General features: G+C 32.2%; 1 protein-coding gene across 10 annotated transcripts; it reads left to right on the top strand.

Moving 5' to 3' along the window:
* Positions 1–362: 362 nt before the first annotated feature.
* Positions 363–27,288, top strand: LOC123716978 (nipped-B-like protein B). 10 transcript variants are annotated; one of them, XM_045672725.1, is made up of 9 exons: positions 363–533; positions 7,861–8,090; positions 19,992–20,042; positions 21,353–21,486; positions 22,842–23,063; positions 23,773–23,906; positions 24,032–24,214; positions 24,432–24,500; positions 24,596–27,288. In XM_045672725.1, the coding sequence occupies exons 3-9, from the start codon at positions 20,000–20,002 to the stop codon at positions 26,787–26,789; spliced, it is 2,979 nt and encodes a 992-aa protein (XP_045528681.1). In that variant the 5' UTR covers positions 363–533; positions 7,861–8,090; positions 19,992–19,999; the 3' UTR covers positions 26,790–27,288. The 10 variants fall into 10 exon arrangements, with proteins under 10 accessions (XP_045528681.1, XP_045528684.1, XP_045528690.1 ...); XM_045672728.1 differs by having other exon boundaries at positions 366–444; XM_045672730.1 differs by having other exon boundaries at positions 377–444; positions 8,010–8,090.
* Positions 27,289–27,407: the final 119 nt, after the last annotated feature.

Raw genomic sequence — 27,407 nt, 5'->3', positions numbered from 1 at the left:
CGATATGTCATACCCATATAAGAATTATTCTTAATCAGGATAATATATTTGGTGTGACTACATATTACTAGTTTCAGTGTAATACTGTTTATCTTTTCTCACATTTATTTAATGAAAACAAATACGAATTCAATATTATATAATATTTAATAAGGAATATCCAAATTGATAATATTTTCTATAAGGTACGTAAATTATTACTATATGTATTTGATAGTACCTCGTATAATGCTTATTTAAAATATTGTATGATATGCTCGATATAAACCCATTAGTCTGCTTCTAATACTGTACTGACATAACTAATGCAGACTGCAGACTACACTATCCAATTCACCAGTCAGTTTTTTATATACGTTCACTCGTGTCGCACGTATATTTCGCGTTATAATTAATAAATCTAAAATTAAATAAAAACTCAGTGAGTGTGTTCAAATTCAAATGGTATTCTATTTGACAGTTATTTTTTTAATTCGTTAGCAAGAGTCTCTGGTCAAGCGTGAGGTTGCGTAACGGTTTGGTAACTTTTTTCGGTATGTCATAGAACCCGTTTTTTCATTCAGGTCATTTATTGTCTTGCGTCAATTTGTTGCTGGTAAGAATTATATTATATGGCAATATGGTCAATAGTAATTGAAATGCAATCTTTATTATTATTATTAAAAATATATTTTGTGTATAAAGCTGTATTATATTGTAATTATTCGTAAAATTACCTCATTTGGCTGCAACCTTAAACAAATATCGCAGTAAACAATCCTATCGAACCTTCGAGACCGTACACTTTGTAACTTTCATATAATTTAGAAAATTTATTTATTTTATATTAAATAAATAGAATAAATCTTAGATTTGTCTGAGTTCAGGTTTAAAGGATTGAATACTGGTTATAATATGATAAGAAATGTGTAAAAGTTTTATATATATAGCTTAGTGCTTAAGTAATGTCATGCATATTTTAGCTAGATTGAGATTAAAAAAGGTTGTCTTAATTATTTTTTACATAAGACTTGCTGGCTTTAATTAACAAGGTACCAGGAGTTCATAAAAAACTAAAGAGTTATAACCTTGGCTTACAAATTTCGATACTATTATATAAACACTTTGCGTAACATGTTCATAATCTTGTCCTGAGAAAGGCTTTTGACGGAAATAAGTACGAGTATAAGGCATCGGCAATCGGTTAAGACGATAAATTGTAATTTAATTTACATCGACACAAATAAATCCACCATTATTTTCATTAAACTAAAATGTCTATACAGGAAACTCAAAACTATTATAATTGAAACGTCGATGCCATTATTTTTGTTAATTTTTTTTTTCAATCTATTTCATTATATGCATTTGCTACGGTCCAGGCATAACTCGCATCATCCACGTCTATTAACTCGTCCCTTCTCTAGTACCTCCTGGACTTAGACTTTACCACCCACGGTTGCCTTGTACGAGTACGTCCTCTGTATAAATCGAAAATTAGTTGATCTATTCTAGATCTTTCTACAGCCTTCATAGTGATATTAATTTTGTACCACTTGAATATTTAACGAATGTCGCTGCAAGGTTGTTACAATCACTTTATATATCTCGATATTATAATATCCTGGTGCAATGTGAGGTTAATTTGTTATTATAAGAAAAGATTGACATCCCCAAGATGAGACAGTTGTGCATTTCACTTATGATATTTTTATAACTGTTAAATGACATACTTAAATTTATTAAACGACTATTCCTCTGGTATAAATGAGTGAACGAAAACAATCTAAGAATTAAGTAAAATTTTCTATTTTGTTTTTATATAAAAAAAGTAATAAATATTGGGAAGTTTCTTACAATGCATTAAACCAATACTCTGATATTATCTCTTATCTAAATCGAATTTATAGACTCTATGGTCAATCTGGTGTCGCAAATTATTAGTAATCATTTTCATCAGAATATTGCACAGTCTGCGCAAAGTTTTGCAATGTAGACTTAGGGTTTCGATTTCTCAGCGAAATATAGAACGCTATTTAACAAAAGCCTTATTTAAAAGTCATCCGGTTTTATAACTGAGAAAAACAAATTATATGTAAAGTAAATATGCACAACTATCTCTTTATATTACCTTCAAATCTTCATCGCTAACCACTAACTATAATTTAGGTTTATTGTTAGACTCAAAAATGATACAGGATCAACCATAGAATAAGTTTTTTCACCACACTTTATACAGAAGTCAGATATGTGACCTCAGACATTATAGATGTATGTTCTAGTGATACACAGTTTATCCTAACCCAAAAAGCATTTTTAAATTATATTTTGAATGGAAATTATAATTAACTGTCATTTAAAATCACGACCTAATAGATATCGAATGTTTGAAAAATCGGCATTTGAATGGAATAACGAATAGCAATGTTTTGGTTTAGCATGCGGCCTGCGCCTGCGTCGCTATAGTTTTGCGTAACTAGTGAAAGTAAGCGTTTTCGTTACTATTTCAAGATTTATATAGTTTAATCAATTGTTTGCTAAGCAATTAGATACCGTTTGGGTTCTCCGATTTGTTTTAACTTGGAAAAACAATTTGAGATACAATATATATTTTAAGATGCTTTAGTTCGCTGTTATGTATGCAACAATACATAGTACATATATATCATACAACGAAAGAATATCTTACAATTGACTAAAGACTTTTAAGTTCAATTTATGATTCTGGAAAGTTTTTAAATCGTATTTTCAAATCTCACTCCAAAGATAATATCTTAATTATTTTATTCAATGAAAATGATACACTTATAATTTTTAAATTAAAACAATGAATAAGCGAAAGTGTATAAGGTCTAGTGATCGCAGCGTATGTCATGTGGATTATGTTAAGTGATAAAATTCATTAGGTTTATAATTTAACCATTTTCGTAGAAAGTTCATTTTGGTACCTAAGCATTCATAGTAAATCGTTCTCTCTTTGTTCTCCAAAGTCTGTGATCTATTCTATCTATCTATAATTTATTATTCACTACAGTATATCTCGGAGTTATGTGTGCCTCATGGCAAGTCTAAGTCTTCCCACTGTTCTCTATCCTTTGCGTCTCTTCTCCAGTTGTAGCCTGTTGTTAATTAGTTTTTGTCCTCCCATCATTTGCCTTGTCGGCCTCTTCTTCATTTTTCGTCTCTAGGGTACCATGACGTCAATATTTAGCTCCATTTTTCCTGGGGCTCCGTAGCATATGACCCCTCCATCTCCATTTAATTTGGTCTATCTTAGAATGTCTGTCACACTTGTTCTAGCTCTTATGTCTGTGTTTCCATGCTTGTCTCCTTATTCTCAGCATGCTTTTTTCCACGGCTTTTTGACAGTGAGCTAGCATGTCCTTGTGCTGGTCAGAGAGTTTCGCAAGCATAGGTAAGGTATGGTTGGTATATACAAGGGTTTCAGACTTTGAAATTTAATAGACGTGGATATATGGGCAGAATTGGCCACGAAATTTATCTTGATAATTTCCTAGCTCCTATATGAAATACGCAAAAAATCATAAAAGCCCAGTTCCATATACAAACAAACAGTATTTGTATAAGTATATCTGAATATCTCGAGAACCCAGAGGCCTGTCAAGCGTCGTTTCTATACACTACTTCAATTGTACAAGCACATGACCAACTGTACGGTTGTTTCATGCTTAATACCAGTAAATATAAAATTGTCTATTGAATAACTATAAAATTTCAATGAATATTAGAACATAGCCCCTGTTATCTTACTTACAACACGCAATCTGATTCCAATTAAGGTAAAGTAAATTGGTAAAAAAACAATCGGCCAATAAACTTTGTTTTCATCTCTGCCCATTACACTAACACTTTTACAACGTTATACAATAATATAACGCCATATTTCTGTCACTCGTAAATTAAAATGGTTTGCGTGTATGTTAGTTAGTAATTAGGTTAAATTGTTTAATTAAGGAAACGAAAGGAAGGAAATTGAGGAGGAAACGTTTCGCACGACAGTGTACGATATTGTTTGGGAGCTGTTCCATTGACATCGTCAGTTTATATAAATTTGTTAAGCTTAACTAGATGTAATTAGACTATTTAACTATAGTAAACAACTTAAAAGTAACTTTTCTTTTTTCATAAAAATGTGTTTAATATAATTTGATAATAATGCAGACCTGCAAGCCTTCTTGGGCGCAGAGTTTATAGACAAGAACCTTGTCGTTTTATTGACAGACATGACACGGAACTCAGGACCGAGAATCCTGCATACTTACGCTACTAAACCAACACTGCTCCTTCACAAATTAAATGATGATAATAAAAAAATATTTGGAAGTTAATGTTTAAAGTAATTTTTGGACTAAATCCGGAGATTCTTTATACCGTGTAACAATATTATCAAAACTCCAGAATCATTCCTATTATATTACTAATCATATATCCAGTTCATCCAAATTCGAATAAGCGACACCTACCACGTACAGACACCGGCAAACTTCTTGAGTATTAAACAAGGGAGTGGGGGGAAAGTTGCGCGTACACAGCGCGGGACACAAACGTCAACTGATTTACCAATCACGCGATCGACGCTTTACTATCCTGCCGCACGCTCCTCCCAGTGATACCTAGAAATTGCTTCAGCGCAGCCAAGGACATTTGTTCAAGATGTTTGCCGGTATCTGTCTGTCAAAAGTCGTTTCAAGCTTTAGTCTAGATGCTCTAGTGTTCGTCAAATCTAATATCTCTTATACAATTTAGCAAGCGTTGCTTCAATATAAAATTGTCTATCAAAAGAGTTATTCACGCTTATGCTTGTGTCACGCGAGTGAGAAACAAAACATTCAAAAGTTTTTGGAGAATTTTAATGTCATAAGCAATATAGCAAAAAATATAGACTCATGAATTTATTTTATTTAAGTTTTTTAGCTTTAATCATAGTTACTAACATCGTATAGAGTTATATGTTGTACTTAACATTCTGTGCTCACGGAGCATTCGTATAAGATGTATTAAACTGGCCCGTAATGTAGAACCCATACCAGCAACCCATTCTTAACTAGTTTTGAAGACGCGGCTTATATACCGCAAATAACATATATTCTGGTTTATGTAAATGCGAGCGTTGGTTTCTCAACTGCGCAATGCTGCATTGTCAGCACGCAACGCTTGGGGCGGCCATGGCTTCCAAACTAGTCGGACAAGTTACATAAATGTCAAAATTTCAATGACAATATAGATAGAATAAAATTTGAATGTTAATACACAGCTTTGTAGAAAATTACGACAGATTATATTATATTATGTTGAAAATAGATGAATAAATTGATAGTAAATAGCAAATATTGTTGGTTGTCATTAAAATATAAAAAATATCTTTATAATAGTTATATTTAACAAGTATTTAACATAGGTATGATATGTCATTATGGAGCATACATTAACAAAGACAATATATAATTCGCTTAGACTATAATATATATATATATATGCGCTTGGTTTTTAAATTGCATATTTTATCTACTAAAATGTTGAAGATCACATAGATTATATTACTTGAAGTAATAAGTCTTAAATTATATCCAAAACTGATGGCACCCTACATCCCCTCTCGCCATTCCGTCGTTCAGTTCGAACTCCGTTCCCCTCAGTTCACTATTTGAAAGTGCAGTGGTGTAGTGTAGTGTGTGGAATTTATCTCACTTAGGTACTAATTTAAAACTGCTATAATCTGTGTTACTCATAAATCACTAATCATAAATTTTTACTTATATTTCGACAGACTTAGGTTTACATTTTTAAAGATCTTTAAACTTTCATAAAACATTTTTTTTTTCAATTTTCTTTGTATTAAAGCATTTTTTTAATGAAAGAAAGCAAATATAAAAGGCTCATGTCGAATTGCTGTGAGTGAGACGGCAATAGCGTGTAGCAATTTAATAAATTATCAAGTGAAACAACGAATTACTTTATTTCTTCAAGGTTTAGCGAAAATAGTTTTAATTAAATTCACGTTATGAAACGTAATATTTACTACTCATTTAGACTTTTGAAATATGCCTTCGTATAGAACACGATTTATAAACATCACATTTCATCCAACAACCAGCTGATATTTAATTTATTTAGTAAATTAGGATATACTCAGAATAAAATTGAACAATCACACATATTCGGAGCTGGATGTATTCAGTAGTCTGCTGATAAATTTTTTAAAAGCATTGTTAAGTGCCTGTCTTTTACCTAATCCGCATTTTGCTAGTAATTTATTTCACATATAATATTTATATTGTATTTTATTTTTAAATTTATTGACATTTATGTTTACCATAATTGTCATATATTTAGAAAAGATACCTTGTAACATATAATGTAGATATATCATTACGTATGATGTGGTAAACTTTATTATAAAAATAGCAACAAATAACATTTTATAGTTCAGCGATTTTTTTTAGAAATCCTTGTTGGTAACTAAGTATATTTTTACCATAGTCACACCAAATGTTTATAAATGTTACACAGACACGTTATGCAAAATATTATTGAATAGCTCATAAATTATACGTCTCTCAGGTTATGTCATACATAAAATGGCGGATATTCAGTTTTGACCTCGCTATTTCACTTTTATTTGCATCAAATAAGTTTTATCATATACAAAGTATATGGGTGGGAGACGCCAAGTCTTTTAAGTAAATAAAACCCATGATAGGCTGATATGTAGGAGACCTATAAAAAAACATCTAGTTAATCTATAAAAGATAGTCCGTATGATTGTAAAGCAAGTATTTTGTTTAAATTCACATTTGTACATATAATGTATAAGATGGCTATTAGGCTCCGTTAGTATGTGTCGGGGCCTCCTATGAGCCCTTTTTGTCGGGAAGGGGTAATAGTTGATGCTATTACTTGGGATGGTGTTTAGCCTTGTCAAAGTGGCGTGTGAACGCCAACTCCATCCATTGGGCTATGGTAGGGAGCTCCAGGTCGTGGTGGAGATCGACGTTTCTCACATAGAAGGGCGCACCGGTGGTGGTAGATGGCTAAGATTTGTTTATAAATAATGAAAAAAAAAACATTTTCTCGTAACTACCACTTTTATAAAGATCAATGTCAAATGCTTTTTTCGAAAACAAATGTAAAAGTAAGGTGTAAGAAATATATATAATATACACACCGATCCGCATAGCAAGTGTTTTTATCAAAAATAACCATTTTAATATTATCACGGTTAAAACCAGATTAATCAAATAAAAAACTTACCGTTCCACTTCCTTATAAAAAAACTAAAATTCGATAAACAAATCTAACGAGAAATTAATGACTCCTGGTTGTAATTAATATTTAAATAGACCAAAACTTAAAGTGCATTTCATTTTGTTTAATGTTTCCAGTTTTAGCAATTAGGAAGTCTATAGTTTAGGAAACCAAACCTGTCGCTTATGTAATTTTTTGCAATTGACATTTAATATATCTTGTTATTATCTTTTGTCGATTTACTAGGCTTTAGACAGACATTCCAGTAGAATGGATAAAACTTTCTTTATCATATTTAACAGTTTTGTATTTAATATTTGGAGCCCAAAAATCAGGCAAAACGTGAATCTGTTAAACTGTTCATTATTATCTATTGAATAAAGAAATAGTTATCTCATCACAATTCAAATACAGAGCGGAACATTAGCAAGATTTTCAAATACATTCGTATATAATCCAGACAAAAGAGCACAAATTCACGCCCCCTTTAAAATTACATGTAAAAGTTTTATCACATTAAAATTGTATAAGAATGCATCACCTAAAAACCCTTCCTTTAAATGACATTCACTTGAACCGTTACGCAACCTAAATTGTTTTTAAATTCTTTTTCAGTCGTTTCTTAAATGCACGTTGAAAACCAAACAGCTTCTCAAACTATATTAAAGTTCTTCAAAGACTTTTTCTTTCTCTATTTCAAATTTGCGATTTACGCCATTGTAATTTATTTGATATTTTATTATTTTGATTATTATTTGGGTTAGTGTATTTATAGATATGTGAAGTGAAGTTAAAAGTGTTATAGAACATTTGGACTTTGTGTTTTAGTACGAGAAAAGCAATTGGTAAGTTATTTTTACAGATTCAGGATACTTCGATTGTACGATAAAAAATTTAGACAGATGCTAAAATTAGAAGGGTTCATGAATAAGAAAAAAAAATACATTTTATACTCAAAAATTTTAATCGAAGTATTTCAACAGAACTATATACTAGATTCGTGATGTAATAAAAACCGTATTTTTCTGAAGTCTATGACTGTAGCAATATACAATTCAAATATAATAAGAAAGCATAATTTTATAAGATGTATTTTACACCTATTTAAACATTGGTAAAGTAGTAAATCCAAAATTGTTTTTAAACTAAATGTAAAAGTTAAAACGGTAGTGACATAACGAATCAAAGATGATACAATCGATTTGATACAGTCGTGATGATTACTTGTATTGCAGCATTTAAGAACAATTATCATAAAACTTTATCATTACTTAAAGTATATTTTGATATTAATCCGCGATTTGATTGACATTGGAAACAGGATTGATGGATTATAATTTACATTTTACAAAATTTCTTCAATGTCCTAAATATCAACGAACTTTTATAAATAGCTATACAGGTTGACTACATAAGTTAAAATAATCATATTCCAAATTTCTTAATAATTCATGAAAATTTTATAAATAAGACTATTTATATTGGTAGATATAAAAAGAATTGGTATTACATTCAATCAAGTCGAAATTTCTCAACTTCATCCATATAAAAGAGTTCAACGCGCGGGACGCAAGTATGAAAGGAAAACGATACCTGGTATATGTTTTATTTTGTTCATTATTAAATATAAATATAATATACACCAAGTCAAGAACCTCAAATATCAGCTGGCTAAACCAACGTTTTTATTACGATGAATATTTAATTAAACAGTATTTCCTTAAATTCTAAATCCGGTTACTATGACCTAAAATATTATTAGTAAAAAATAAGGTCGTTAATTATTCGCGGAGATTTTTATAGCATATATTTTAATAACGTGTTAATTAACATACAATACATATTTTTATATATTTTTAATAAAAAATTGATTGTCATTTAAATATCAGACGTCAGGGTTATTGTTGTTATAAAAATTTATTATTCCCCACAATTAAGTGAAATTAATTTTGAATAGTCTTTACATTGCGATTGCTAACAATATTAGTTATAAGCGAGAATAAAAGTCACTATCTGGTGAATTTTATTCATCATTTTATTGTACATGTGTTAATATCAAATAGTATTTTATACACATATTTAAAGCACCACATAATAAAATCAATATTAATTAAAAATAACTGACAAATAAACGAAACGTAATTTGTTTGAAAAATTACATCATCCTAATATTTTAACATAATTTGATCCAAAAGTGATTTCCATATAAAATGCTTCACTGATTGTATATTGAGAAGAAATCTTAACCTTTGATCCAGAGATAATTTATAGATAAAACTTATCCATGATTCCATGACGTCAAGACCACTCTAAACTTATGGTGATAGAGCTAGTTGTGAACTTGTTTGTCTATTATTAATATTCGTATAGAATATATTTTTGTTTTTGTTTATATAATTCATTTATATCCAATTTATTAGTTTCTAGACCTATTCAAAATACAAACAAAGATACATTTTGGTACGGCTTCGCTTTTCAGATATTCAGGTAAATCGATTTAACATTCATGAGCTTAATTTAAGATTAATACATTATTTGCATATATATAAAATGAATTTCATATATTTTAAATGCTTTTCGGGATACATGAGATCTTACAGGTTTAATTTATAACAAAGAAACAATGATCACGAACGGTTTATGCTTATACGAAAACTATCAGCTTACATACTCCTTAAACTAAGACATTTGCTAACTATCAAATTTCATTTACTATACCTTTAATATTTTATTTAAACTAGTAGGTGATCAGAATTCTGTGGTTAATTCATGCTATAAGATTTTGAGTCCAGGACAGGGTTTCCTCACAATGTTTGCTTTCACCGTTAGAGCAAATGTTTTGCGCACACAGAAGAATGATACATGCATTACACAGCCAAGATTAAAATTTACGACCTTAAAGTTAATCACACACATAACAACTAGGACAGTACAGCTATTGTTATTAGTTGCATATAATGTAATACATCTAATATTTTGTATCCTCTACAAAAGATCATAGTATGTCCCAACTCTATTTCATCTAAATTAAAATAATTAAATTTAAGAAGCAGGATTAAAATTCACATTCAAACCTATATATTTACTTGATTACATTTAATTAGATAAATGAGAGATTCTCTTTTTTGTGACTGTTTTTGTTCAATTATTTATTTAAAACTATTTATACCAACACAATTACTATAGCATAGAACATATAAACAGCGTGTTATTTATCTTGTTTGTTAGTTATTAAGCCTAAAAACGTTTTCAAACTTATAATTTATTACAATTTAGCTACTACTGCTTAAGATAGGTGTTTCAAAAGAAAGTTTACAATCAATACAGAGCGTTATGTGAAAATGTTAGACCACTTCTTGGTGCCTGAACTTCAAAACTTTCCTAGCTATAACCAAAGAACATGGTTCCAGAGGGACGAAGCAACGTCACACACGTCCAATACGTCTCAGCCACGAGTACCTGAAATTTTCTCATGCAATTTGCCATCAAATTTGAGGTGACATAAATTGGCCTTCACGCAGTCCTGATTTAACTCCTATGGGGTTGATGGGGGTTATCATAAATCTAAAGTCTACGCTAATAAGCCGACTTCTCTGGTGCAGAAAATATCCGTCATAAAATGGCAGCCATGACTGAGTCCACCTGCCGAGCCGTCATAACTAATTTTATTGTTTGAACTTTTGGACGCTTCGACAGTATTATTTTTAAGAAATAAATTCCCAAAATGTGTATTTTAATAATAAATAAACAATTTTATTTACGACTGATATACGACTTACTTTTAATCAATCAACTAAATATGAACTTTCTTTTGAGATACCTTGCATAATAAAATATATTTATTATAAACATTTTAATAGCTAATACACGCTACAGCCAGTTACTTAATAAGCATTTAAAATACAGTTACAATAAAAACGATTTCTAAGTCCACTCGTGAGTGCCTTTTGACCCACACAATGGTATTACCTAACGTTGTGTAAGCTATTGTATAATTCAAATATACGTTATAGCTTTATTCTGTGGAATTGTGTTCATGAAGTAGTATAAGTAAGCACAATAGCGTAAATATTGTTATCGTATTAATATACCATTATATATTACGTAGTTTTTACTAACTCTAAAATAGTAAATGTATGTTTTCTTATTAGTGTAATATTTTATACCTTGTGCATTACTTGAATATGTTTTCCTTTTGCTCTGCTCTACATAACTTGTCCATATCGGCTTTATATATAACCGGTAAAAAATCGAACAAGGATTATCGGCTGCGCGCTGCGAGTCGAGCCCTCTATCACCTCGCATGCCGCAGCCCTCATCAAGAGCTAAAGACGCGTCCCCATATCACCCTGTATTAGCAGAATGCAAGCCAACACACATCTCGAAGTGGGTATACGCTCCAAACGACCCTAAATAACCCCTTCGAAATAAGATCCAAAACAAGGATTATTGATAGAATAAACATTGATATTTTGACAGATTTACATTCTGTTACTAACAAGATATTTGCATATATTAGATATTAGTGTTACTTAAAACCACAAAATATTACACAACATATTTTCATGAACAATTGCCTCACTAAGTAGGTAACTATGTCAAGTTGCCAACAGCTTATAAATTACGTGTCAAATGACATTTTATTTTATTTGTACTGAAAATTACTTAATTTGTTGTAGAATCTTGGTTTGTTAAATGTATTAAACTTTGCTAAACAGTCGTTTCGTATTAGAAGAGTCAAAATAACTTAAATATAATCTCAGGAATAATTAATATGACATTCGTGTATACAAATATGATCTTAAATTTTCTTAACTAACTTAACCGCATAGGAAAAGTATAAAGGTATATTTTTAACCATAATCCATTACCCTAATTCTAAAATTAAACTACTAAGCTTATTATAATTAAATCAAAGTTACATGTACGAGTATCAGTTAGTATAAAACTAGTTTTTCATCCGGTTTTCTCGGTAACTCGTATGCTTGTTTTAACAAACAAATTATTTAAATAACGTTTTTAACATAAGCTAATGCATTATAGTTTGGTGATACTGCCAGCTTGGTCATCTTGGTATAGATAATACGATTTATTTTTAGTTATTTAAATTTTCAACTAAAACCAAATATTAAGCATCTCTGGTTTCAGTAAAAGTATGAATATAAAGTAAATCTGGACTAATTTAATAAATAAATGTAGTCACGTGTAGTATGTTTATTTTTTTTAAATAATTACTTGACAAAATAAAAGAACAAAGAACCAACAGTTAATTATAAATTCTAAAAACGCAGTCTTGGCTTTTACTTGTCTATTAGTATGCGTCAAATGTCTGCAGTCTCCTGTGCCTGACCACAGTGAAATGATCACTATTATATTAAACACAACCGACTACAAATTTTATTTCCATGAAATTCTTTGTATTCAAATTTATTTTTTATGTGTACAAAATGAATAAACCATTACAAAATAACAAATATAGGAACAACATCGATTTAAAGTATTACAAATTATACGTTTTATAAATTTATTATTCTTGTTAATTTATTGACATTTAATTTTCAATTTGATTGGCTTTTTACTTCCATTTCGTGATAATTTTATACTAACATCTGTCCTCACTTCTAATATGTTCTATTTAAATCTAAACACGAACCAATTTGAATGAGAGTTCTTCAGAAAAGAGCGTACCAATTCTCAAAAAGCCGGCAACGCACTCGCGAGTCCTCTGGCATTAAGTGTCCATGGGCGGCGGTATTAATTAACAGATGAGCCTCCTGCGCTGTTCAATAAATTTATATCTTATAATTTTACATAATTAATGGTTATAACAGGCCTTATAATTTTGACGCCTCTTTCATACCAGTCAATACTTTAAATCAAAACTCTTTTACCTGGAATCACATCCAAATTATACTGGTTTAACGCTCTCATTCCATGCGTTTTAAAAATACCCATTTATCAACTGTGTTAAGCGAAACATATACAAAAAGTATTAGGATAGTGTGACCTTTTCCATAGGTCCTCAGAGTGAACGTACAGATAGTGACAAACATATTTTGTAATACATCGGCCTCGATTCAAGAATAAATATATTGAAGGCTTTTGCAACCTCCATTAGTTGATGTTTACTTTCCTCGCTTAGCTAAGTTATCATTCAAACAAACCCGAGACCCCCAAGGCTATATAATCTTAATTATTAAACTCTTTAATACTTTTACTATGGTAAACTTTTCGATAGACATCGTCGTTTCGAGTATCTTGGGTACCATGAGCTTGGTTGGCTCAAGTATTAAGCGCCTGCGAAAAATATCTATTCAAAACAATACATATATACAAACAATTATTACATATACAAATTGTATTCATATGCAGTCTTCATGTATGTTGCTTCCGTTATTTTAGTTCCAAATACGACCTCAAAGCGGTGATAAAATATTCCATACAAAAATGTATTGGCTTTATGCAAACAATTCGTTCATGTGCCTTGATAGTGCTAGGAGAAACATATATTGATGTTTATTATTAAGTATATAAGTGCCTCGGTGGCTAAGAAAACACATAGAAGTACATCTTGGGTTCAGATCCAGTAGGCTGTCTACTTATTCTCTCACCAGGTGCTGCATTGCATGATTTGGTTTGTCGTTTCGTATGAATACAGCAAAGGTGTGAAACTCTTTGGCCCCTTGTATCTTCCCTGGACCGTTAATATGGGTTCATTGAACCAGTAATATGGCATAACCAGGTATATTAAAGTACAGGCATCTGCTTAGACGAATAATAGTGTATGTTATATACCCAAATAGAGGGTTAGAATTGAATAATAATAGAACGTTCAAAGCTTCGGCCATGAATGCCCTAAATGCAGAGAAAATGTCACATCCACCTCAGAACTTCAAGAGCCTACTTACCAAACCTTGTATGCAATTGACCTCTATGCCCATACAAACAGTAGGCCAGTAGGTAACCAACTCTCCATATAGGCAGCTTATGTGCCCTCTGCCTTATGTGCATAAATACCAATGGCACATCATATTTAATAAAAACAAATTATAAACAGGCTTGAACTTTAGGTTTCGTTGCAATAAGCAACGGCAAAATTTTTCATGAAGCTTTTGGAGATAGCTTCTTACTTTCTAAGATCTTTAGAAATTTTGTTTAAGCTGAATCTTAAAATACATCCGATATAAGCTTTTTCTATTATATTTTCATGCTTAAATGTGTTTATTTAGTAAACTATAAAGATATATGTATAAAACACAACTTTAATACTAACTATTGAAAAATAAGTCACAATTTAAGGCTTACATAGTCAATAATCTATGAGAGCTTTAAATCCGTGATACCACAAAGTACCATTATTTTCTTTAAATAAATGTCTTCTAAAATCTCAATTTTAGGCTTAAATAATAGATGATATAACAAATAATTGAATTATTTACTCTAGTTAAACATACAGTCAAATATTTTGCCCAACTAAAGTTCTTTTGCAAGTGCATTAGCATAACAAGTGGGGTGCAGTTAGTAACGTCGGCACGTCTGCCTGTGTCTCACGTTGCATAACTGTACTGCTGCGTGATTTGAACTATAACTACCCGACAAAACTGAGTTCTGACACTGAATCTGAATATCATATAAGTAATTAAAAATTCGAGCGAGCGTGTCCTGCTCTGTTAAAAAACGGATCTTTCGCGTTCAGCTGCTTTTGACCCATTCACATTCAACCATATTTATATATTAATTATTTTTAACTACCAAGCAAATATATCCTACAACTAATCCAGTAAAAAACATAAATAGCCGATATTAATCAAATCCTGAGTTCGTCGGTGAAGCAATTCGCTGAATCTAGAACGAACAATCAATATCACTTATTTCACATTAATACTTGGATAGGAGAGCCATCACAACGGCAGACATTTTGTGAAATTGATCTTAGTTCGAAATAAAAATTATAAAAAACCTCAACAGAACAATGTTGCTTTAAGCATCTTTGCTCACACCACTAGCATGAAGGTGGCCCGAGATGGGCTATATAACATGTTGCTTGAGCATAGATTGCAGCTGGAAAAAATCTACCACAGTATTATCAAATATGTCTGTAAAATTGTCAGGAAAGGGGGTAATTGACACACCCTTGCTGTTTATCTTTTCAAACAAAACCGGTATAGGATTCCGTAAGGACTTGCATAATGATTTTACTACCACCGCCAGCCCTACTTCAATTAGCCCTGGAGTTTGAATATTTTCCGAGTCACATGCTGTCATCTCTAGAAAATCTCTAGTCAGCTCAGTTTATAATGACTTCATGACCAAGAAGAAATACGCAATTGCAAAAAGATGCTGTTGTTTCATAAAGTTCCTGAAGAAACGAAGAAGACTAAAGTTATCACCCAATACTTTGTTATCTGATATATCGGTCAGTAAATTGTCCACTTAAGAGATAATATACAATATCAGAATTTCTTAATAAACGCATGATGCCTTTATAAAGGTGAGGAAGTTATTTGTCGTCTCTAAGTTTATGGCTTCCTTCTTCATCAGCTACTATTTAGCCCAGTAATAATACAAATAGTATTAGGGTAACAAGGCGTCACAAAAGGGTGTAAAAAATGCTATAAGTTTAATTTTTATCTTATAAATTGTTTTCAGATGCTTACTCTAATTTTTAATTTAAAACTTTTTTATCACTTTTGTTTAAATTACAATAATTGATGTATAATTGTTATTATAAACATTTTATTTTGTACTGAACGTGCTGGGTGTCCAATGTAATGATAATATATAATATTTTGACATAACATAGAACCTCTTTATGTCTGTGCTGTTTATCTTCTTAAATTAATGAAATAAATATCAAACATAGCATCTGATCTGTGAAATTTCTTAAATTTAGCACGCGTCACGCTATAAATAATAACTACTAACTAATAAGTTTTATTGATGCAAACTCGCTGATATTACACAAAATTATCATTAAAATGGCATTAGACAAGTCTTAATAGTGTTTTTCTGTTGTCATACAATATTGAACACGGTTAGTAATGATAGTATTGCATACATACCAGTCAGAAGTCGATTAATGATGACGTGGTGGGTTAGAAGCTTGATTCCCAGTTTATGGTAGATGTAGACAGAGAAATTTCCTTACTAACCTTATAGACCTGATATTACGTTTATTGCACTTACTATATTTAATTAGTTAATGATTTATTTTATTAAGAGCAGTGTTGGTACAGTGGCTGCAACGTGCTACTCTCATCCTTGAGTCGTAAGTTCGATCCCCGGGTGTGCACCTGTTTTCCTTCTATGCAATTAACATTCGCTCGAAAACATCTTGAGGAATCCGGCTTGCCTTAGACCCGCCGTGTGTCAGGCACAGGAGATTGATTAGATTTACAAATTATCACGAAACAGAGAACAGAGAGACCTAAAAAAGGTTGTAGTGCCACTGATTTGAACTGTGTCAAAACTATTACCGTAATGTGATGTCCAGCCTTCTCCGATAAACAGAACCTTGGAGAACGTAATTCGCTATTTTTTGTGTCACTTCTTCGCAAACGACAGTTGCTTAGTATCGCTAATTTGTCTAATTAAACGTGTCTATGTGCTAACCTTCAACTAAAGTCTACAAGATTTTCTTTAGTTATTAGCATTTACCAGCGTTATGCATTTAAATGAATATTAACCGATTATAAAAAATGAGAGTACCTATCTCACGCATTCGTCTCGCTCCGGCGAACACTTTCACTATTGTTTCTAGTATTTCTAATGCTATATTATCCTGTTATATCTTTAACCGAAACGTTAAAAGAGGATAATTTTATTCAATAAACAATTATGCTGTTCATTCGACGTTCAATAACGTAACGTTTCCATTCCAAATACATTCATGATTAATATAAATAAAGATTATTATATTTCACAAACAGCCACTACGCTATGTGTCGAACAGGTATAAAAATAGTTCTAGCCCTCCGGAAAGAGTGGTACCAATGTCCAACAGGTCTAAGAGGGTCATTCTAAAACTTTATTAATAAAAACATCTTTAATTTGATTCAAGATAGCCTTTCATGCTACAATATAACAATTAACACGAGATTATTTAATTTACCTTATGCGTTAGATCAACGCTAGAGAATTTATAAGATTTTCCTTTAATACTTATAAGTAAAGGAAATATGCCCGGTCGATCACCTTGTGCCGTCCTTGCATTGTAACTTTTACTCGTATTGTTCTATCCGCCATTTTGGATTCCCATTACGAACATGCTTACCTGTAGATTATAACTCAACTTAGTTTCGAAGTTCAAGAGTTACAAACCTCTCGGTCTTCGGTTCGAATCATAAAAATATTATGCATAGTATGTATTTATTGTACAAAATAATTTTAATGTAAAAGTTCACGAATGCAAGCCATGAGAGAAATAAATAAAATAACTCAACTAGGTTTAATTGTCTTGATATCAAACCTTTTATAAGAATACTACAAGATTTAGGACCGACACATTCGTTCTATACCGACAATAAATGTATTAGATGTTTTTAATGTAAGTATATTTTTTTGCTAATATGTCAAGTATTCCTTTGCATTGCTATGGCTAAACCATAGATTTCCATTTAAATTTATTCATTGGATATCATTGTTAGACGTATATTTTATTTCGTTTTTATAATAATTTAATTTATTGTTATAATAAACCAATTTGATACATGAATAATAATTTTGCTGCATCGTGTATTTATCCATATGCATTTAAAGGCAAGATGCAACGCTGACCTTTTAAAATCATTAATCTCCTACACCGAGGGGTATAATACCCATTCTTCAAAACAAAAGATAATCGTGGTACTAAAATAGCTCATCCTCTCAGTCACGATGTTTCAACTCAAGGATAGCCTAGAAACATTTCACGACATGGCTCTCATAAAATTATCATTTTACGGGATTTCATCAAGAGCATAATTAAAAAATGGTAATGAACATTTATTTTTATACTTGCTATTACAATATAGACAAATTAATAGAATTTCAAAAGGTAAAATTAAATAGTAATATTACTTTTTTGTGGCGAAACTCAACGATGTATAGACATTAGACCGTTTCGCAAGCGGGGGTTTGAGTGTTTTAAAAGGTGGTAGCAGTGTGTTGAAAATTATGATTACAAAAGATTAAATTGTTAAAGTAATGATTTATTATTTTAGTGTTGTGTTATAAACTAAATTATATTTTACAGTATCCGTTGCAAGACGTTGTATTTAACTTTATGGCTTTTTCGTGGGTCGAAAAAATAAAAATGGTTGAAAAACGATGGAGTCCATCCAGTTTTTTAACTAGCTTTGAACGGTGTTTGAACTGAAAGTTTTTAGGCAGCTTTTCCCTCGCACCTCCCTATGTGGAAGCAGCTGCCTACTGAAGTATATTCGAAACAATTCAACTTAGGGCCCTTCAAGAAAACCTTACCACTTTTTAAAACGCCGGCATCACACTCTTTCCCTACGGCATTGAGAGTATCCATGCCGGCCATGGAGCCACCAATTAACATCAGATGAGCCTACCGTCGGTTTGCCCCTTATACTATAAAAAACGTAACAATATTAACATTAATATCGTCGTGCGTTCGAACTTCGGTACACACCAGTGGATTGCGGTGGCAAGACATTACATAGCATATCTGAGACTTAAAGTCGACGATGTGTTACAGATATAAAAGGCTATCACGAAAAGATAAAAAACGCAAAAATTTCCTTGCCTGATGGGCCATCATACTTCATTACAGTGGTTAAGTTAACAAATACGATCTAGCGATCACAATTAAGCGTCTCTTTCGTCTTCTGCACTAGGATTAATAACAATAGGTATCGTTAATAAAAATATCGTTATATATCTTCTTTAGATTTCTCTCTCAAAGCATTACTTGGACTCTCCATCTCTTTTTGTTATCTTAATTACGTATACCACAAACGTCTAGTCCTCATGAATACTAAATATATACGTTACTCGTATAGTAAATCATTGTATTTATACAGATATCTAGTTACGAAGTACATAACATGTACCTACTGGAAGTTTAATCATTTTAACGACAAATATAAAGTACATTGACGACACCGATTTAAGCAAATATTAACTACTTATATTGCTTTAGGTGTTCAAAGTTTTTATTGTTACTTTATAGTTTTTATAATAAATATATGATAACTACTTTTCATAGCCCTAAAACAATAAATAACAAGGCAAGGTAAACGTCTCGAAGTTCTTTGTTCTGAATCGAATACATTTAAATTGTTAAAGAATGCAAATAAAAGGCCAAGCCCACATGGGTGCGACGCACTTTTATGTATGAAACAAGTATATACGTCTCGAAAGAAGAATCTTTGCTAAAGTCTCTCTCTTTAATCCGTGGCTCATGTCTGAGTGTCGTGGTCAGCAAGAAAGTATCTGGAGCGGTTTATCTGTTTACACCTTTCACTTGATCGGTCCATCTGGTTGATGGACCCGTAAATCGCTAAAGGCTTATGAGTTCAAATCCATAATTTGTGTGACCTGCCCGTTCTGTAACCGCATCTCGGCAAGGCATTGAAAAAGAACTCCGCCGTACGGTCTACCGGCTGTTTGAATTTCTTTTGAAAAATGGGACCGTTATTTTTCTGCTGAATGTGTATTCATCTCTTTCGAGCCAGTGATGGCTCACATCAAAGTTAAGAGATTTAAGTTAAAAATATCTCCTAAAATGTTGTTTGTTTCAGGTACAATCATGAAACGTTCCCGCCATAGGTGGCTGGCCTTCTCCATATTTTGTAAGTATTTAAGTTACAGCTTATGTGGCATTTAAGTGAATTCCAGAAGTTTTAACTATTTTCTTTCATATTAAAAAGTTTTATTCTACTTTACAGAACAATAAGGTGCGGTATAGTTTCGAATTTATATTTTTTAAAGTTTAATTGCGTTGCTACGACTTTTTATGTATAAAAAACGGCTGAAATATCGGTCGGTTTTCCTTCAACTTTGATTTTGTTCCCTTTGGAGCCGTGTGGTTCAAGTGCACAGGTGGTAATTAAAGATTTAAGTTGGCGCCTGGTAGATAGTACCGGTGACCCCAGAGCTGGTGCTTTCCTCGCTCAACGAATAAATATCGCAATACAGCGAGGAAATGCTTCCAGCTTAAAAGGGACCAAACTTTTTATGTAGGTGAAGAAAATTGTAAATACTGTATAATTGAGTATACAATAATAGTAGTTTTGTATTGTTATCTTTAGGATTGAATAAAACTTATGAAATTTAATAATAAGCAAATCAATAAACTAATGGCCTTAACCTTAAAACCGCCAACTCATATTTTTTGTGGATTTACCAATGTGTCGTTAAATGTTACTCAGAAGTCAACCAACAAGAATACAACCTTGAATTATGTAAATTTTGAATCTTTGACATTTTTTTCTAAGTTATTTTCCTAAAATCATATGCTTCTGTGTAGGTCGATCAACAAGTTAAATTGCCTTATATCGTAAACCTATTTGTATTATTGGTTTTATTAGTAAAACCCAGAACAGTTCAGTTAGGCAACAGAATAACAAGAAAATTAGATTGAGATTTACTTGCTTAAAGTACATAATATTAAGCTTCTTACACTATTATACTTATGTTTATATTTCGTACCCGTACAGCTTGTTTATATTTAACAGTTATATAAATGTATAGACACAAATGGAATTTATTATTTTATACAAAGGGTTCAAACATTTTAAGGAAAAAATAAATCATCAAATACATTTAACTAATACATAATTCGACTGTGTTGTGTGATAGTGTGTTAGTCTTGGTATGTATTTGAGGTGTGCTTATTATATTTTAATTATAGGCTATTTAGCGCTATGGATATTCCTTATACTAATTTTAAGCATATTTCGCGATATATTAAACGAGGCCCTAATAGTGGTAGTTGTATGGCTGCTGCGCGTTAGTTTTTTTTACAAGGTTCCTCAAGTAATAACCATAAAGTCATTATAATATTGATCAATTAAGTTAACACAGCAATACGTATGCCCGGTGCATAACGGCATCTTTTATCAAACGTTAAAGGATTCCTTTGGAATGGATTTTCTTCCAGGTGTAGCAGTTATAGCATTCTCGAGTTTGCCCAGTACAACAGCCAAACGAGCAACATCACTCATATTCGCAAAGACCACAACAACTACTCCTGCACCAGAGGAAGAACCGTCAGGCCCTGATGATGAAGCACAGGTAATGTCTTGCATTTTTAAGTATAGTTAAGTATCTATATAGGAATTTATCTTATGCATTGAGCAGAACTTTTGTTAGTCAGTTGTTCCATGCAAGTCGTGTTAAATTATTTCATATAATATATTTAAACTAATGTAACGTTAAAGTAGTTAACTGTGCCTTATCATGACAGCATGAACACGAATTGATGGAATGAGGCATACAAGATTTTTGTTAAAAAGTGAAATGCACACTATCCTTACAGTACTCAGCCAACACGTTGTATAGAAATAAAAATGAAATGTAATAATAATTTACACAATATCGTTACTGTGAACTCACTGTGCAAACATATAAAGGTGTAGATAGTGTACAACAGACTGGTATAGTAAACAACGTAGGCCTTCGCTGGCACACATATCCTCTTGGTACAAAGAAACCGAGTTCTTGGAGAACATTTTGGTTCCTCATCCCCCGCAAGACTTTAAGTACATAGTAGGCCAACTTTAAAATTTTAAGTCTTTTGAATAAAACCACTGTAGCACATGTAGACAAAGTTGGATTCTTAAATGCCCCTTGAAATGTGTTTTTATTTGTCTCGTGTGTATTCTTGACTTATTCTACCGTAAATGTTACTTGAAACCGTGGGAATCTCTCGGTTATCAGTAAAATGATTGAATAGGACGATTATCAACAACTGTTTGTTTATCACATGAACATAACATTTTCATAAGAAGAAAACCTTTCTATTCTGGTCAATGTCACATTATACCGGAAGTCAAAAGTGGATCGCCTCAACAAGTAGTGTCGTTTCCTGTTACACATACCTCATTTCCTATCATTACTATAAATTGATTTAAAGTTATTGGAATACACGCTGGCTTAAATTATAGCTAAAATTAGCTTACAGAAATTTCTAGGCATTCCTTTAGATTTTCACTCAGCTACAAAGATGTGTAATGTTGATTATATATGTAGTTACATTACTACATATATAATCTGTATAGTAAAATGATATTAATGATATTAATGTGTGAACTTTATTGAAAACCTTCCCTTCCCAAGAAAAACTACTACTATTTAAAATTAACTGACCAATAAATAATCATCAAAACAGATAAATTATTGAAATGAAATGATTATAGTATTGTCTTTTGTTTAAATAGCTTTTAAATTAAAAAAAATTAAAGTTTAGAATTATGTGAATAACTATAAGTTTTAATAAATAATATATAGCTTTAATCCGTTTAAAAAGTGTTTTTCTTAATGAAATGATTACCTGAAGTTTCACACTTAATATTGAAACAATAATCTCACCAGTAAACCGATTCATTCCATTTTTTTTTTTAAATGAAAATATTTTCCATTCCTTCTAGATGGAAACCACAGCCGAGGAAGCTGAGACAAACACAACGTCAAAGTACACTGGCATACCCCAAATTGACTACATCTATGACCCCAATTTACCAAGAGAGCTGAATGGCTACAATTTATCCGAATACCCATTCTATGAAACAGTTCCACCTCCAGAGACAATGGACTTCAAATGTGAAGGTCTACATGACGGCTTCTACGCTGCAATCCCTCATAAGTGTCAGGTATTTATGACCTATTATTATTTAAATTATATAAACTATTGATAATATTAGTCTAACTCTGAACCAGTCACAAAGTAAAGGAAGAATGTATTTGTATGTATGTATGTAAGTCTTACTATTTTAAAGTAATTTAAACACTGCAGTACAGGTTTTAATAACCTTTATACATAAAAGAAATAGTACTCAAAATGTGAGCATATTTTTGTAAGACGATTTTAAGATCTTAGTAATAGCTTAAACAAACCAGGCATTTTCAAGCAGTGGCTTATTTGGCAGGAGATATGACTGCAGGTGTTTCGTAATTAGTTTCTTTGTACAAGTAGTTAGTCCTTTGGATCAAAGCCATATCGTTATCCTTGACAATGTTCTTTTTACCGTCTATGTCGAATTTAAGCTCATAAAAAATCTATAAGACTGGGTTCGAATACACGACTTCAGGGTTAATAACCTTACGCTAAGTATTACGACAATACAGAGTATTTCCGAACCATTTCGACTCAGGGTACTTCAAGAAAAGAGCGTACCAATTCTTATAAAGCCGGCACCGCACATGCGAGCCTTCTGCCAATGTTAGTGTCAATGGGCTGCGGGCGGTATCACTTAGAATCAGGTAAACATACATAACATACCGTTTGCACTCGTTATACAAAAGAATTACCATTTCTGTCTACATATATATCATACTCAGTTTTATAACTAATTATTCTAGGTGTACCATCATTGTCTCTTCGGTACGCGTTATGACTTCCTATGCGCTAACTACACAGCATTTGATCAAAAAACATTCATCTGTCAATTCGTCTCAGAAGTAGACTGCAAAAATTCAGCAAACTATTTCCATAGGTAAGCCAACCTGTCATCATTTCATTGATAAACAGATTTTCTTTATTAAACTAAGAAGTGACTTTCCAAAAAACATCCGACGAAGGAGGTTTACAAATCGAAGTGAATTTTTATTACCATTACAGAAATGAAGCTCTCTACAAAGCTACCACCAGCGCCACGCCGCCACCACCTCCAAGTACTACAACTACCACAACGACTACTAGGCCACCCAGACCTCCACGGAGAAGGCCACACCGATATGACTACTACGATGATGATGACTATTACTACTCAAGGGATAGAGATGAATATGATTATGAAGAGAGGTAAGTCTACTGCCTAATATATACTAAAGCAACTATCGAAATTATATCGTTTTTCGAGTCAAATAAAGTAATTTTATTTAATTTTAACTGAAATAATATAAATTATATTGTGAAACGTGTAAAGTCAAAACTAGATACAGTTTTTGGGGCCAAAAATAATCTAAACGTATTTCTAGATCTAATAAACATGTAAATGTATGGTTTCTCAATTTTACAGAGGTGGCAGAAGAACTAGGCCGCGTGCAAGACCAGGAAAAAGACGGCCTCAGGACGACTATGATGAACGGTAGGTTGTCTGATACAGAAAGACATTTCTTAAAATAAATTCATAAATTTATTTCAAAGAAAATTTGGTTAATATTATTGTATTTTCTATAACAGGTATGACACACGTTCAAAATCACGAGATGTTGACGAAGATGATTACGATGACAGAAGACCCTATGAAAGACCCAGAAGCAAAAGACCAGATTATAGAAGACCATATGATGAGGATGAACGAAGACCTTATAAAGGTGGAAGACGTCAACAAAAGCCCAAGGAAGAAATAGATGATAGATATAGAGATGAAGATGATGAAAGACCGAGAGCTAGCAGACCGAAACGACCAAGGGATGAATTTCAATCTCGGGATGAAGCACGAGATGACAAAAAAGATAGAAATGGAGATGATGATACTTTAAGAGATGAAATACGGCCTAGAGACGAGTTAAGAACTAGAGATGAGATAAGGCCTAGAGACGAGATACGGCCGAGAGACGACATACGACCTAGAGATGAAATAAAACCTAGGGATGAAACCAGATCGAGAGGTGAAAGCCGACTGAGAGATGATATTAAACCCAGAGATGAAGTCAGGCCACGCGCTGAAGGTAAATTAAAAGACGACATAAAACCAAGAGACGAATTTCGGACACGAGATAAAGACGACAGACGGCCTTTAGACGATAACCGTGATAATAGGCCAAGAGAAAAAACAAATGAAGGTCGTCGAATATATGATAGACCGTATAGAGGCAGAGATGAGCGACCCCACTCAAAACAAGAAAGAAATGATGATGATGATGATAGACAAGAAGAAAAAAGACAGGCACCGACAGCCCCTGATACCCCTCTAGTCAAACCGAATGGTCAAGGAATTTTTAGTAAACCTAGAATGCCCCCGAAAATTAAAAGGCCAGTGCCACTAAGTGAAAAAGATAAGTATCAATACGTACCAGTGTCTGCAGCAAAAGCCTCATCTAAACCCGAGGAAGAGTATTATGATGATTATCAGGATGACGATGAGAGTAAACCACTTCCATCAGTGAAATCGAGCACAATACAACAACGTCCGAAACCAGAGCCACTTGAAAGAGAAAAGTTCAAACCAAGACCAGCGCCAACAAAAAAACCTAAGCGTCCAATAGATTACGAAGATGAAGAATATGATTACGAACCTCCAACAAAAGCAGTTAAAAATAGATACAATCAGAAGAGAAATGATCGACCCATCGATGGATCAAAAACAAAAGATTATTATTATGATTACGATGAAGATAAAGAAAAAACGAGCGATGGTAAGAAAGAAGAAATAGTTAATAAGATGAGAGAAATGAGACCTAACGTCAAAGTTGTTAAACGTCCTTTTTTACCGTCTAGGGGTGGAAGTCCCTACCTACCAAGAGGATTACAACCGGTAGGTGGAAAGAACTTAAACTCGCTACCAAGCACCACCCCTAAACCTACTTCTACTTCAACTACTACAACAACTTCTACTACATCAACAACTACTACCACGACTACTACTACACCTGCACCAACGACAACTATCCCCACAACAACAAGACAAACTACAACAACTTTAGCGACGGAAAAATCAACCTCAGATCCTAAACTTGAAGAAGAATATGAATATTACGATGAAGAAGATATTGAATATGAAAACAACAACAAAAAGGAACCAATAACTACAACAACTGAACTTAAAACTGCACCACCCCCAACAACAACAACACAAGAAAACAAACCAAAAGATTATCCAAGGGTTGCAGAAAACAAGGCTAAAGATTTAGCCTCAAAAGTATTGAGAAATTTCAATGATAACTATGAGGCAATAAAAGAACAACTAGAATCAACATTAAAACCCGCCGCTTATTTGAAACCATATTTATCACAAGAGAAACAAAAATTAGAACCGAAACCAGATATATCCAAACCTTACACGGCAACTGGAAAACCCTTACGAATCCCCGAAGTTTCTATTAAGCAGAATCTAGCAGATTCTTTAGAAGTTGAATATGATGAGAGGTTTAACGAAGCCACACCAAATCTGGCTAACATAAGAGCGCCATCTAGTTTTATTGTTCCTACAAACAGAGATTACACATTCACTAGATTTAGAAATAACATACAGCCCGAACCACAATATGCAGCATCAGAACTATCACAGTACCAATTACGGAAACGTCCTCAAATATCTGGTGTAAGCTTAAGAACGCCGACATCATACTACTTAAAGCCTCAACTGAGTTATGAAGGATTGGCGCGTCCAGCCAGACATCTTGTATATAGATCATTAGGAGATTTCTTTTAAAATTTCAGTGGTAACCTTTGAAAGATACTATACAGAAAGATGTACTTAGATTATCATTGTTAAGCCCGAAACGGTATTTACAAAATTTTGTAGAAAATATTAGGGATGATGTTGTCATCCCGCTGCCTAGTCACGGGATAGTTGAGCCTTTTCTAGGAATTGAAAGACTCAACTCATACATTACTTTTATCAGTTAAATTTTTGGTATGACGTACATTAAATTATAAGCAAAAAGTCACTACCAATCGATTAATTACAAATAATAAAAAATAAAGATAGGATTTGTGAACCCACACTGTCCAGAGATTGACAAGACTGGTCTTTTTACTACGCCTGTTGACCTCATATATTCTAGTTACCTAAATTATTTTTCAAAGGTTACCCGAACAATTGTAAAGTCTTATCCATTAATGTAAAATAATTTCTAAAAAAACTAGACTTTTGCAATTATATATAAGCACTGATATTGGTAATACGAATTTGTAATTATTGTATTTTTAAGGTTTTGTATAAATAATGATAAAATCTTGAAAAATGTCGTATTTTATTTGAGTTTGATGCCTAGAAACAAACACATTTAATGTTGAAAATTAGAAACTTACCTAAAATTCGATTACC

This window comes from Pieris brassicae, chromosome 12 (genome assembly GCF_905147105.1).
Source record: "Pieris brassicae chromosome 12, ilPieBrab1.1, whole genome shotgun sequence".
In the NCBI taxonomy this organism is placed as follows: domain Eukaryota; kingdom Metazoa; phylum Arthropoda; class Insecta; order Lepidoptera; family Pieridae; genus Pieris; species Pieris brassicae.
The sequence above is the reverse complement of the archived record's forward strand: the minus strand, read 5'-3'. Positions and strand labels throughout refer to the sequence as shown.